At 34.0% G+C, this 15,202-nt stretch overlaps 2 protein-coding genes across 2 annotated transcripts; both read left to right on the forward strand.

Moving 5' to 3' along the window:
* The first annotated feature begins 2,290 nt into the window (after positions 1-2,290).
* Positions 2,291-6,247, forward strand: LOC102627784 (AP2-like ethylene-responsive transcription factor AIL1). The gene is made up of 9 exons (XM_015532002.3): positions 2,291-2,722; positions 2,848-3,556; positions 3,750-3,832; positions 3,965-3,973; positions 4,112-4,200; positions 4,325-4,398; positions 4,486-4,536; positions 4,760-4,836; positions 5,332-6,247. Exons 1-9 carry the CDS (start codon positions 2,533-2,535, stop codon positions 5,895-5,897), a joined length of 1,848 nt encoding a protein of 615 aa, XP_015387488.3. The 5' UTR covers positions 2,291-2,532; the 3' UTR covers positions 5,898-6,247.
* A 5,530-nt stretch (positions 6,248-11,777) lies between these two features.
* Positions 11,778-13,318, forward strand: LOC102627486 (uncharacterized). The gene has a single exon (XM_006465861.4). The coding sequence runs from the start codon at positions 12,411-12,413 to the stop codon at positions 12,969-12,971; it is 561 nt and encodes a 186-aa protein (XP_006465924.2). The 5' UTR covers positions 11,778-12,410; the 3' UTR covers positions 12,972-13,318.
* The last annotated feature ends 1,884 nt before the right edge of the window (positions 13,319-15,202 follow it).

A 15,202-nucleotide genomic window follows, 5' to 3' on the forward strand; every position in this document is an offset into this window, starting at 1 on the left:
CGTTCATTAAGAGAGGAAGCAGCACAAAATTGTTCCCCCAGTCAACTACAAATCTAAGTGTTACCGTGATAATATGGTAATTGCCCAGTTCGACCATAATCTTGTATCAACAAATTTTACACTTAATAAAATTCTATATATATCCTCATATATATTATAAAAATCTAAAATTATCCTTGTTAATTAGGAAATAAAATCATTAACTTCTAAGAGATTATTATTTTTACTAATTATATTGATATAATAAAATAAAAAATTAATAATATAAAATATTCACTTTTGTTGTCAATTATTATATGTACACAATAACAAAAATTTAGATACATATATAAATAAATTTTATTTAATATTATATCTAATTTAATTATTTATATTCTTCCAGCAGTTTAACAGTAATATTTACTAAACACATAAATTTACTTTTAAAATTTACAGCACTTTAAAATAATAAATTTTACGAAAATTTTAACTGATTTTTTTAAAATTATTTATTTATATAGTACAACTAACAACAATTATTTTAAAAATCATAATATTACCTGAGAATCGATTGCCTTTCTTTCACACTTTGTTATTAAGAAAGATCATAACAAATAACCACGCGTGTAACGATATATTTTTCAATTGAAATAATTATAATATTTATCACCCAAGATGAGGCCCAATTGTAATAAATTACAAGCCCATTGAGTAGATCCTGTAACAAATCCATCAGAGTGGAGCTTAAAAAACTGGTGGCTAATCAATGTTTATCAGCAATTATTTTACAATATATATATATATTTTTTCCAAATGACTGAAGCTCTAAGCATCCCACCAAAATCGTTATTACACCTATTTTGAATTTTATTTCTTAAAATATTTCTAGATAAATTTATAAAATACAAATTCATATATTAAAAATTAATCATCTTTCATAAATTTTCATCTTAAAAAAAATCTTTTTAATTATTTATCTTTAAAATACAAACAAATCCTAAAATCTTAAATTATTTTCTTTTTATTGGATGGTTTCTATCTCCACTGCAGCTTCGTTGGGTTCCCTTAACTAAGCCATTGCCTATGAGTTGCTGACTCATTCTTCAACAAGCACGCGATCAGAGTCCTACGCTCCTCCCACTACTTAGGAGCTTATGGTTTCGTGTTCTATTTCACTCCCTGATAAAGTTTTATATTTCTCATTTAAAATTTAAAATATAAACATAAATTATGAAATAAGGTGACTGTAAGAAATTTGTTAACATAATACTTTAATTAAGTTTGTAATTAAATTCTCATTCAAAATAAGAAATTAAATAATTTATTTTTTATTATTTGTAATAAAAAAAACCTACTCTCTTTAAATTACAATTTTATTTCTTTTGGAATTACATAAGGGGACAAGTAATCTTCTCTCTCAAACTATCTTACATCCCATCGCATACTAAACCTTGTTTATCCACTCTAACAACTTAAACTTTTTATTGTTTATTTTTTATTTGAAAATTTTACATTAATTTCTTGAAATTATAGCAAACAATATAAAACTGAGAGGATCTATCCAAGAAAAAAAAAATTCATCATTTTTTTTCTTGATATTGGTTAGAATTTGGTTTTGACCAAAAGGGAAAAAAATGAAAACAAATGGACTAATAATATTTTCATTCCTCATAGAAAATTGTCATACATAAATATTTTTTTGATGGTACTACAAACCTGTTACATTCTAAAAATAAGATAAAATAGATCGTGGCTTAATATAACACCATTGAGGTAATTGGTAGCAGAAAAATAATAAGGGTATTTTTGGAATGAAGTGGGGTTTAAAACTTATGATTCTTAGAAACGGGGTGCGAATAGCATGACTCAATCATAAAGGACAACCAGCCCAATTAGAATTCCAATAACAGAAGAAACGAGCCCGCTGAACGATTAAAACGAATGGAAATACATCATCTGACAAATTGAAAAGAGAATATAGGAGAGAAACATTATTAATTTAATCATTAGCGCAGACGAATTCCAAAGTTACGGAAACTCAAAGCCTAATCAGTACTCAAAAATTAACTCACCAGTTGAGATGTATGGATAAAATGTTCATCAAATTTTATTAAAGAAAACCAACACTAATCGAAATAACAAACTACGGTAATGTCTTATCAAAAACACAAACACTGACGCCAGAGTAATGTAAAATAAACTGAAACATGAGGACTGCAGTGTAATAATCCAAACAACGCAAGTGATGGCCACCCCTGCAAAAATCTGATAAGGAAATGAAAGAAAAGGCACGAAACTCGATGCATCATTAGCAAAAACAGATACAGATTGCAGACACAGAGCAGCTGGGTGGGAATATAAGACGAGAGGAGAGAGCAAACTTTGTAAAATTATTTATAAAAAATCCCAAGTCCCCAGTCCAAGAGTAATATTAATACGAAACCAGACCCATCAAGAGAGAGAGAGCGAGTGAGTGAGAGACCAAGATAACAACGACAGAAACATTTTTATTATCCTCAACAATAATTTGTTGCTGTTGTTTTTCTTAGAGAAATGAGTAACTGGTTGGGATTCTCTCTGACTCCTCACCTGAGGATCGATCATGAAGGTAATTTTGTTAACAGAGATGAACAAGAACAACCACAAAGTTGTTTCTCTTCTACTCATCATCATCATCACGAGCCTCCTTTGACAGCCATGCCTCTGCGCTCTGATGGCTCTCTCTCTCTTCATGTTCCTCAAGGTAACATGTTTTAGTTTATTTCCTATTTTATTTGAACTTGCATGTAGTTAAAATATAATAATAAAAAATCTGCTGCATGTTGCCAAGTTTGTGGTTTTTTGTTTATTGTTTCGTTTTGGTTGTAGATTGGAGATATGAGAATAATGGTAGTGGTGGTGCAAGTCATGAGGATCGTCATCAAGGTCCAAAGCTTGAAGATTTCTTGGGGTCATGTTGTTACTCGAACTCTCCATCAACTGATGCTGATGACCAGAACCAACATAATGGAATCAATGTCAATATAGTACCAAGCAGCTGCTTCAATGTTGATAATAATGGAGACTTTGACTTAGAAACCACTACTGAAAATCTGACAAGCCACCCATCATCAATCATCCACCGCCACTACAATCAGCATCATCATCACCCACAAACACAAACCCTAAACCCTAGCTATACCCATAACGATGATGTTATGTACCATCATCATTTTCTTCATCAGCATCAGCACGTTCCTTTTGAGAGTGCAACTTCTGTTGCTGGATTCAAGTCTTGGCTAAGGCAAACTCCCTTTGCTTCTTCTTCTTCTTCTGCTGAGAAATCTGCTGCAGCAAGCGATACTAATCAAGGAAACAACTGTGGATTTCAGCCACTCTCTCTTGCCATGAATCCCACCTCAGCAGAACAAAATGGTCCGATTATTACTACTGCAATTACTCCTTTGCAAGTGCAAGGGGTTGCTGCTGATAATCGTAAAAGGCCTATGGGAAAAGCAACTGCTGCTAAAGAACCGGTGCCTCGCAAATCTATTGATTCTTTTGGGCAAAGAACTTCTCAGTATCGAGGTGTCACTAGGTATTATTATTTTTTAAGAAATACTATTTTTTAAGATTCTCATTTTCTTTTCTTGTTCACATTAAACATACTGTTTTTTTTTTTTTAAGTTTTTAATAGATTCTTATCGTTTTAATTTCTTTAACTATGAAGGGCATTTATTTATTTTGATAGTTTTGAGTTTAGTTTGTGTGTATGTTGTGAAACTTGTTAGGCATAGATGGACTGGAAGATATGAGGCACATTTGTGGGACAACAGTTGCAGAAAAGAAGGTCAAACAAGAAAAGGAAGACAAGGTGAGAGAAGTTTGTTACCTCTGCTTCATTTTATTAAGTAACGGTTACTCTTTTCTTTCTTTTACATTTTTGGCTGAAAAGAATATACTAACAGTTGTTTTTTTTTTTTTGGGTTAATTTTCTTTTTTACAGTTTACCTTGGTAAGTGAAACTCCCACATATACCCTTTGTTAATTTTTTGATAAATTCATAATTGTTGTTAATTATTAACTGTGTACTAACTTAAGCTTTTGTGCATATATTTTGTCCTTGATTCTTATTTACAAAAATGTTAATCAGGTGGTTATGATAAAGAAGATAAAGCAGCAAGGGCTTATGATTTGGCTGCCTTGAAATATTGGGGTGCAACTACTCATATCAATTTTCCTGTAAGTTTGCTGCTGACATCACATATTAAAGAAAGCTGATTAATTTCTTTATTTTTACTTCATTTACCCTTTTGAAAAAAAATCATCATTTATTCAGTAGCTAAAACTGTTTTCGAATGCTTAGTTGAGTACTTATGAGAAAGAGCTTGAAGAAATGAAGCATATGACCAGGCAAGAGTTTGTTGCTAATTTGAGAAGGTATTCTAACTTCTGTCAATATTTCAACTTGAAGATTTACAAGTGAGAAATTGGTAAAGGTGATTAAATTTTTCAATATATTAACAGGAAAAGCAGTGGGTTCTCAAGAGGAGCTTCAGTTTACAGAGGAGTGACAAGGTAATGGTAGAAAGAGAATTCAATGATAAAGTTTCATTATTTACTGCACTTTGCAGCCTTTTTCAATTATCATAGACAATAATAGGCAAACATTATTATATAAACATGTGAAAGTGTTATGATATGTGTATACATGGCATATTATTAAAGGCTTCCAATCAATAAATCTATCCAACTTTCCATTTTTTTGTTAGAGTCCCTTTTTATTTATGTCTCTTGACAGGCACCATCAGCATGGAAGGTGGCAAGCCAGAATAGGAAGGGTTGCAGGGAACAAGGACTTGTACCTTGGAACATTTAGTAAGCTTCAGCTCCTTTTTTGTCTCTCATTGTTTTGGTTCCATGTGGAAGTAAATTTTGCTTAGACAATAGACATTGTCTTTATTTTGTACTCTTTTTGTTATGATCATAACTTAACCACTTCTGAAAACCCTATACATAGGTGTTCAAATCTAGTAGTTAACTTGATATTATTGATTAATTATAGTAGGTTTAAGTTTGATGATATTATCGTCTTATCTTTGTATCGGGTTGTTATGCTTTGTGTGAGTGGTTTTATTATCATTTCTAGAAATGAAAATCTGAAAAGAATTTTGCACTTTTAAGATTTGGGAATCCATCTGATAGTTAAAAAAAAAACTATATATTATGGCCCTGCAGTTAATAGTGTCAACGTTTTAGCCTCCATGAATTGGCCTTAGTCACTAACTATATAGCTCATTTAGTCTCCAAGTATGATCAGTCTGCCACCTCCTATTCAGATGAACTAGAAATAATAACTTTGTTACAACGCAGGCACACAAGAAGAAGCTGCGGAAGCCTATGATATTGCTGCAATCAAATTTAGGGGGACGAGTGCAGTGACAAATTTTGATATAAGTAGGTATGATGTGAAGAGAATTTGCTCAAGCTCCACACTGATTGCCAGTGACCTTGCAAAACGCTCACAGAAAGACTCTGCTCCGCTTGTTCTCGAGGACTATAATTCTTGTGCGTCATCCGCATCTCCTCAGCCTCTTGCCATATCAAATGGTGAAGCATCTGATGAATTGGTTGACATGGTGTGGAGTGCCAACTCCGATGATCATCAACATCAAAATACTAACACCAACAATGAGACCTCATTGGGTGCTTCTGGCAGCAGGAACTCATCAAATCCAGAGAGTCCAAAGTGCCCGGTGGGTTTGACCAGTGAGTTTGGAATGAGCGGGGCAGAGTATACTCAAGGCTATTTCTCATCGCCGGGTACCAAGTACGAAAATTGTGATGATGATAACGGAGGGAATCATTCAACTAACAATAGGCTTTTGAATTTGGGTTTGGTTCATCATGTTCCTATGTTTGCTCTGTGGAATGAATGAGCTTGTAAAAGGCCTGCATTTGGAACCATAAGCTGGTAGAAGGGAATTAGTTGGAGTTCTCAATATGGAAGTTAAGTAAAGGGCCATAGATGGTAGTATAAGTTAACACAAAACGCGGGGTTAAATGGTTTTGGCTTTTTTCAACTAATTAATTTTGACTATTTTAGACTTTACGTGTTAAAAGTGGGGGCAAGCAGAAGCTTTTTTGTTTCTCTTGTTTGTACTGCTATGGGCTATGGCATTTTGCCAAAGTGATGACAATTACTGTTATTAATTAATTGTCTAACCACTTCAGATTAGTTGAGCAAGGCATGATTTCACCATCAAATTCACCTAAGCATCTTCTTAAACTTGCCCTTTTGACATGGCTGATGATGCGTAATTGCATCTGTTGAAGAATTATTGTTATTTTCTTTCATAATTTTGCAAATTTGACAAAGTGACTTGAGCATGATGTGGGTTAGTCAACGCTGCCTTTGTGATGTGTGACCATCCAGGCCTTGCAATTAGGCCTCTATTACCCCTTCCCCCCGCTAGATGCTTGCGTGCTCAATTTTGCATAGAGAAAGTGCTTGAGAAAAATTGGATTCTTCTTGAGTTGAATTGGTCACTTGAACGAAAGTTACGAAACCAAACCACACTCAATTCCAAATTCAAGTTTCTTCATACGCTTATTAAATTACCGTCAACGGGTGACACGACTCGATTGGTTTCAAATCCCATCACATGCATTTAAAGACCATTAACTATGGCAGACAGGATGATCTAATGCTAGAATCTAACAAACAGTGAAGAAGCCTCCCCGTAATCAATTAATCTTGGTCTGTCTGATAAAGACTGCAAGTTTTGCTAACATACGCTCAATGCAAATTATGCACTTCGAGAAGAAGTCAAAGAACTGAGCAGTCAATTGCTCTTTTACACTTTCAGACAGAGAGAAGGTGCAAGAATCCAAGCCCGTGGCCTACTAAAAGAAGAGGTGTCTTAAACTGCGTGCCCTTTCATTGCTTTGTATACGGCCGTGAGCCATTCAATACCAAAATGCAAAGCCCCACGCCCTTTCATGCCCTGTGAACACACACACCCACACACAGTTTCTCTTCAAACGTTGAAGCGCCTGAAGCCAACCAAACATGCATCAAATTCCGTTGGTGGCAACACTTGGTTTTGCCACAGCCCACGGAACGCTTTGGAATCACCATCCATGTTGTCCCATACAGATCAAGAGCTGTGTGCTGTATGTATATATAAAAGCTTTCTTTATGGATTTTGTAACGCCTCATCTATTTTTGTGCCAAAATAAGAACACCAAAACAGTCTTTGAAGGTGAATCTTTTCTGCACCGATCTTAACAACAAAGATCCAATAGAGCATTGAAAATTTTAAAATCATAATTACCTAAGTAGTAAAAGTAGGACGACGTCATACAGGCATCTTCAACGGATCCCTTTTCTAGGCAATGAAGGAAAATGATTTTTATTATCTGTTAATTTTACAAAAGATTAATTGTTTTATTGTAAATTGAGAGATCCATCGATCCAAAATATCTATGCATGCAAGAGCAAATATGTACGGACTCATCAGATGTTGTTGCAGGAAGAAATTTTGGGAGATAGATTCGATGCAGAAGTGGGAATCCACATAAATCTAGCTCAAGGAAAATTAAACCTGGCACGTACGACCAGATGCCTCAAGGCTTTGTGACACCAATAAAATGCATCGAAAGAGACAAAATCCAAGAGACAAAGATATACTTGATACAGTGACATTTCCACATCAAAACTCCGTATCATATTCATGTCTACACACTACACTCTTTAGGTGTTAATAAATTAAATCTTTAATTTGTATGTGTTAGACGGTAGATTCGCAGAGGTGATGACGCGAAAAGTCTTTACTAAGCTAGGGTTTCAGGGCTACATGTCATATGTGGCCTAGGGTTCTGCTTTTAATTTGCACGGCTTTGGGATCTGTTCACTCCTGCTGCTTTAACCCCATTTAAGCCTTTTACCGGCTTTTGCGCATTGCTTTGTTAGCAACTTACTTTTATGTTTCGGGAGCTGCTCTATTGATTGGGAACAGTTCCCCCCGCAAACACACACACACACCCCTGTCTCCTGTGGCATAAAAGTTGAGTGTTCTAATTGCCTTGCTTTAATTTTACTTCCGAATGTTGACTTGCGTTGATAATTTAATAAACGCAAAGGATATCATTGGATATCATGCTAGAAAATTACACCACCCTCGTAGATATATATATATATATATATATATATATATATATATATATATATATATATATATATATATATATATATATATATTTTAACTTGACTTTCTCAAACGAACTTTTTCTCAAATTACACCACCCTCGGATTAACTAATAATCACACAATTTTTTGTCATATTATTTGTTGATATAAACTGATATGCATGGCATGAGAATATTAGTAAAAAATAATAATAACAAAATAGTGAAAACAAATTATGTAACACCCATTTTCTATACAAAGTGTTCGTGTAAGTAACCAATTAAAAAAAAACATATAAACAAGGATGGAAAGACAGAAAAGGTGATAAGGGTAATCAGAAAGCAATACAGGCAACGATTCCCTTACCGCCAGTGGCTTCTCGCGTGCCGTAGCCAGTTTCTGAACTTTTAGCCTCAATTACAAGCACAGCATCAAGTTCCAAGACATTGCATAATGCATATTTTCAGTATGAACTTGCATTCGGAATCTTTCATAATTTGGGAAACTCCACTGTGGCCTATTTCTCCTTCATTATACTTTTTCTTTTTCTTTTCTATTTTTTATTAAAAGAAACCCTCCTCATTTGGCCACTTCCATTCGTCTCTGCCATTCCAACATCTACATATCAATAAATAAATAAATAAAAATGAATTTATTGATTAAGTTTTAATATGTTGGAAATTATGTGTTTTTATTTATCTATTAAAATTTATATTGTTTATCTGTTAATAAACTCTCATATAATTAAAAATGAAGATGTCCTTATTATTGGAGCATATATATATATATATATATATATATATATATATGTGTGTGTGTGTGTGTGTATAAACTTATCTTTTATTAATTTTAGTAAAAGATAAATTATGCAGCAATATTTAAAAGGTCTAACAGCAGTCAAAAAATTTATTACCCAAAAAACATTAACTAGAATGAAAATTTTGGAACGAATGCTCTGCACAGGTGTGCCACCGGCATCACTTTCATGGTCTTTTTTTTTTTTTGAAAAAAAAAATTAATCATGGTCTTTATTATTAAAAATTTGTCTTGAAAACTTTACGTGAAAGGAGGGTGGATTGATGGGACAAGAGAGAGCAGCAGCGAGCCTGGTTTCTCTTTTAGATCATTTAATCGGAAGGTAAATGGCACTTTTGTGCTGTCAAATTTTGGACACACTGCGAACGGACTGCATGCGATGATGCTATGTGGCTTTGTTCAAAACATGAAATTGGATCCTGCCAATTACCTAAACATGCATGCTTCTAACTTCACTCTCTCTCCCATGTGAACTTTTTGGCTCCTTCTCATGGGGTTTCTAATTTCTGATTGTCATTTTTGCAGAAGGAAAGAGTCAAAACTTGGGTGAATCGTTTGCCCCCATCACGTAAGGTAAAATGTTTAAACAAGTCATCAAGCAAGAAATGAACTTGGTTTTGCACAATGGCGTTAGCATTTCAAATAATTCTACCATATTAATCTGGTGGGTTAAATTTTATGCTCTTTAGAAAAACCTCAACTTTTACAATGTCCTCACCAATTTTTAGTTCATGCATACTGTTCGTCTCGGCTTGGGCTCGTGCTTCAACACAGAATGGGCTGAATATGTGTGATTCTAGTCCGGCCATGTCTTTCTCGGCTGGTTCTATTTCCCTAGAGAGTGGAGCTTTAACACCCTTTAAAAATCTTTATAAGTTGTAGCACCCTTTTTAAACATTATTTCTTAAAATATTCCCAATTTAATTTATAAAGTACCAATTCATATATTAAAATTAACTATCAATTCCATGAAATTTATCCCCAAAAAAAATCTTTTTAAATTGCATACAAATCCTAAAATATTTATCTTAAATTTTTTTCTTATTATAAAATTTCTTTCCTCATAATTCCAATCTCTTATAATTTTTTCAAAAAAATTATTTTGAATTAAAATTTAAATATAGATTATAAGAATGGGATGATTGTAAAATGCTTGTTAAAAAGAAAAATTTTATCTAAGTTTTTAATTGAATTTCCATTCAAAATAAGGAATGAATTAATTTGCATTAAATTATTCAAGTAATTTTCATTCAAAAAGGGATTTTAAGACGAATTTTGAAGGGTGTCAAAAGGCCTAGTCTTTCCTAAAAATAATAAGTTGAATACAATGTGCCGATACATTAATAATTTAATATTGCAAAGGAGATTTGGCACTTTTTCGCATATAGTATTTAGATTTTACCACTTATTCTTTTATAGTTTATAATACCAAATAACAGTAATACTAGCCTTATAAAGTCTAAAAAAATAAATTATCAGTTTTTAACTAAAATATAATTTTTATAACATTATCTTTTTCATGGATAAAAATCAATCTCAATCGCTAAAACATCACATATTTATAACTTTATAAATTTATTAAATCTGTTTGGAATTGAGGTTGGACAACTGTAACTTAAAAACTACATTGTTAAAGTGCTTTGTAAACATTACTTGTTGTAGTTTAGAAAGTAAATTGAATTGATTTTATACTTTTATAATGAAAAATCTATTATGAGAAATCTAATATATCTTTAATAATTTTTTAAAAATTATTATTTAAAAATTATATAACTACAAACTATTAACTTTTATTTTATAGTTACGGTTTTTTTTTTCACAACAGCCGTAACACCTCAATTTCAAACAGTGCCTCAGAGAAAAAAGAGGAAAAATCATGATTTTGAATCTTTTAGCCATAGGTCAAGTAATATACATACATATATATAGTTAAATAGTAAATGATAGTAAATAAACTAATTTATTTATAATATGACAAATGTTAAGTTACAGGCGAATGTAACTTACAGCTCATTTAAAACAAGTAAATAGTAGTGAACAGACAGTGAGACCCACATGAATTTTGTATGGATTGTAATTTTGTATGGATTGTAAGTTACACGAATTGTAACTTAGTAGGACCCTTATAATAATAAAGGAAGGGATTCCTGTCCATACACTTTATAAAAATATTTTTTTTCATATAAATAAATAGAAGTGAATCTAATCATTTTAAATTCAAATATTCATATTGTCCATTGTAACCTGGATATCCGCCGAGCCGGGGCATACCATAACTAATGGAGGAGTACCCAAAAAATTCGGATTTGTGATGTGGGGAGAAACTAATAATACCACACACGATTAGCTAAAGAAAACTCTTGGAATGAGGGGCCTCAACATCATATCATATTAGAATGCAAACACGACGAGAATGTCATGGATCAGGTGATCACGTGATCAGGTTTGTTTAAGGATCAGTGATGGGCCCAAAGCCTAGAGTCCCAACCCAAGATTGCCGAATCATTTGGCCCACATTTGTTAAGATCAAGCGGTGATCCAATACACTTGTGGCAAGTGCCTACATGTCAAATTTATGCTTTGACAAATAAAACCAAGGGTTGAGCAAGCTCAGCTGAGAATTTGCGAAAAACACGTCCTAAAAATAAGATTCTCCCTCTATGCTAAAATCCAATGCAATCAATCTAACGGCAATCTACATCGATGACACCTCCAATTCGACCCAACCGTTTAAGCCCGCATACTCTTTCTCTCTTTCTTTTTACATTTGGAAAATGGAAATAATAAAAGCAAACACATTGTCGCTGTCTTTTATATCTCTTAAGAAAATGAAAATAAAAATAAACCTTAGTCTCCTAATCTAATAATGAATTTTCATTTTCCTACCAACTCATTTTGAGTCTTTTGACCTTTTCCACTAACCGACCCCTCCCAAAAAAAAAAAAAAAAAGGGAAAGGGAAAATTTCTCAAACTATAGAGATTCAAAGACGATTTTCATCTTTTTGTTTCTCAACTGCGACATCGTTTACATTTTTGAGATATCAAGGAATTTTGGACAGAACCCATGTGAGTCAGGTTCTTTATTCTTCACAAGAACAAGGAATCTCAAGCACCCAGATTCAAAAGTTCAATCTTTTGCCCCATCCCTAATTCCTTTTCTGTTCGAAATCTTTAAATAGCGCGAGAGAAGAGGGAATTAGAATTTTGGGGCCATACCCATTTGAACTTCTGTTTTTGTTCTTTGAGGGAACAAGAAATCAGAAATACCCAGATGCAAGAACCAACCTTAATGGCCAAACCCTTGTTTTGTTTAGCATAATCTTTGAGGAAACCCTTTTTTTTTTTTAATTGGGGGAGGAATTCAAGAATTTTGGGAACAAAGCAAAATCTTGATTTCTCTTAAAGCCGTCTTTGTTTTTAAAACATTTGGTGGTTGTTTGTTTAATGGAACCATCATTATCACCAATCTTGATAACTCTAGGCCTTGTTTTCACCATTTTCGCTTTTATTGTCGAGTCAGATGCACAAAGGGAAGTCGCAATGGCCCAACGGCCACCTGCGCATCCGCGTCCAGCACTACCACCGCCTGGGACTCGTCCACCACCGGCATCGCCATCCCCAACTTCTGTTCTTCCCCAGCAGAGGCCACCCCCTCAGGCACCAACTTTTCTTCCTCCCCAGCAGAGGCCACCCCCTCAGCCATCAACTTTTCTTACTCCCCAGCAGAGGCCACCCCCTCAGGCATCGACTTTTCTTCCTCCCCAGCAGAGGCCAACCCCACCTCCATCCCCTAATAGATTCAACAATAAATCATCCGATAATGCCTCTAATCGAAGGCCGCCACCGCAGAAGAAACATCGGCACTCCATAAATACTGGGAAAAAGATTGGATTGTTGTTTGCTGGCGTTGCTGCAATTTTGCAAATTGGTGTTGTAGGCTTCTTGGTTTTCAAGAGAAGGCAGCTTTTAAAGATCAACGACAGATACGATAACTACTCTTCTTGAACTTTTGTTATATAGGTCTCTTGAGTTTTATCGTATCCATTCATCAATTCTTTTGTTCTGGAGAGGTAAATTTCAATGTGGAAATGAGAGAGCATTGTAGCTGTCGTGAGATTTGTATTCTTTGATGAATTGCTAAGAGAGAGGCAAAATGGATCGATGGGTACATATTGCGGAATGATTGTGGAGTATAGGTGTCTTCATTTGGGTCCCTATGGTTCTCTGTAAATGGGTAATTGTTGATTGAAATTTCTCATGATCTTGTTGGTATATTGTTCTTTTTCACTATGTAATTTATTTACACTTTATGATTCAAGCTGGAGAAACATGGGTTCTTGAATTTTTGTCTACTAACTGCAAAGTCGGATATTATTAAAGGATACAATGACAATGTTTAGGCACTTTCTACTAAATGCCTGCAAGGAACTTTTCTTTGGCTTCATGTCTTTGTTGTGGTTTAGCTTAGTTTCACACTTATTAGCATGATGGAAAATATGCTAGTGGTTTGTTGGCTGATGACTTGCCCTACAGTGATCTTGCTCTCTGATTTCACATTCATGTACTGCTAAGAATTTTCCTGTCCATCTGCATTTTCTTTTTCTGCATCTAACAGATGCAAATTGAATGTGTGGCTGCAATATGGAGAGCCAATAAGCTTGATTAATTGAAATCTTCTTGGTGAGCTTTGTGATTAGAGGCCATAAGTATTAAGGTACAGTAATGGGACTCTGGGATTATATGTGTTGGGGGCAATAGTTATTTTGCCCATAAATGGCCAATGCATATTTGGTATGATGCATTTGGGGATGGAATAGAACTACTTCTAGTATCTTCTCGAGCTTCTTGCTTATGTTGATGCATTTATTCTAGGCCATATATGTGCCTTCGCTCTTCATAGGGGTTCTTGCTACTTGCTTAGTTTCTTCCTTTTAATTTTTTCTGTTTTTGGTTTGTCTACTTTCTTTCGGCTTTTCTTCTGTGTTAGCTATGTGCTAAACTGTGTGCATGTTTTGATGCTTTTGAGTCTGTTTACTATCACTGAAACAGTTAAGAGCCTAAACGGCTAAACATCGTATTATCCACCGATCTATTATATAGATGAAAACATCCGTGCCTTTTGTGTTGATTCTGGCTTTGGAAATGCAATTGCATTGTTTTGTTATAAATGTTATTTCTCATACTGGAGCAAGAATTTGGCTCTTTTTTGTAGATGCATTCATGATTTTCATTGTATGATTTATTGAAACAAGAAAATCTTAATTAGTCATTATGGGTTTTTCTTGTCTATAATCTTTGATAAGATGTAAAGTGGTTGTGAGTATTGAGCCTCAGGGTGGAGAAGTTGTAGGCCGTACTGATTTGTGAGGTACTGTTTATTGGAGTATTTAGCCTTAGGGTGGACTGTTTATTTTCATTCCGGGTTTACTACAGAATGGGAACTTCTGTTGGAAATAGGACAGACTATTTATCATGCTAAAATTAGCCATGTAATGCAGTGGAAATTGTCTTTACACATTTTTTTTTTTGTTAATTTCTCTGTTCTTCAAGTTTTCTGCTGTTCTGTTAAGAGTAATTCCCATTATTGATTGTCGGGCTACCTTCCTCAACAATCATCGTCTTTTCGATCAGTGATAGTAGCAGTCTTGAGCATAAGATGTTTGAAGTCTTGCAAATCTGTGCAGGTGTGACCGGTTGAAACATCATGCATGCAATTTGGGTGTGCCTTACTATGTTACAGCCACCCGTATTCTGTTACTTTAATTACATTTAAAGGAAAACTTGGGAATATGACAGAAAAGTCAAGGAAAAACTTGGTTAGATGTTACATAATAGCGGTTGCACTGTTAGATTGAGCCACCGTCCGCTATAAATTCTATAATAGCTGCTGAAAAATTGGGTTCTTAAAATACTGACTCTGGCCAGATTTGAGTTGGAAAGAGAGGGCATATCATGCTGCCCATTTATCATTGTCTGGCACTGATCTGGAACTGAACTTTAGACAAGGATGTATAAACTTTTAGGTATTGTATGTAAATCTGTGAAGAAAATGTAGGTAAAGACTAAAGATTTTGATTATTGAAAAGAATGTATTTGTGTTTTAAATAAATAGCTGGGGTTTGTTAAACCTAACTTTTTACAACGCAGTCCAGCTTACATTAGTTTCCTTTTTTTTTTTTTAACATAATTTATTTTCTTAATACTTCATATTAAAGTCTACAGAGATTTACAATATG

This window comes from Citrus sinensis, chromosome 7, assembly GCF_022201045.2.
Source record: "Citrus sinensis cultivar Valencia sweet orange chromosome 7, DVS_A1.0, whole genome shotgun sequence".
Taxonomy (NCBI): Eukaryota; Viridiplantae; Streptophyta; class Magnoliopsida; order Sapindales; family Rutaceae; genus Citrus; species Citrus sinensis.

Coding starts and splice junctions, on each gene's coding strand:
- LOC102627784 (XM_015532002.3), top strand. CDS start 2,533: ATGAGTAACTGGTTGGGATTCTCTCTGACTCCTCACCTGAGGATCGAT. Junction 4,201..4,324: donor CTACTCATATCAATTTTCCT/GTAAGTTTGCTG, acceptor TCGAATGCTTAG/TTGAGTACTTATGAGAAAGA. Junction 4,399..4,485: donor TTTGTTGCTAATTTGAGAAG/GTATTCTAACTT, acceptor ATATATTAACAG/GAAAAGCAGTGGGTTCTCAA.
- LOC102627486 (XM_006465861.4), top strand. CDS start 12,411: ATGGAACCATCATTATCACCAATCTTGATAACTCTAGGCCTTGTTTTC.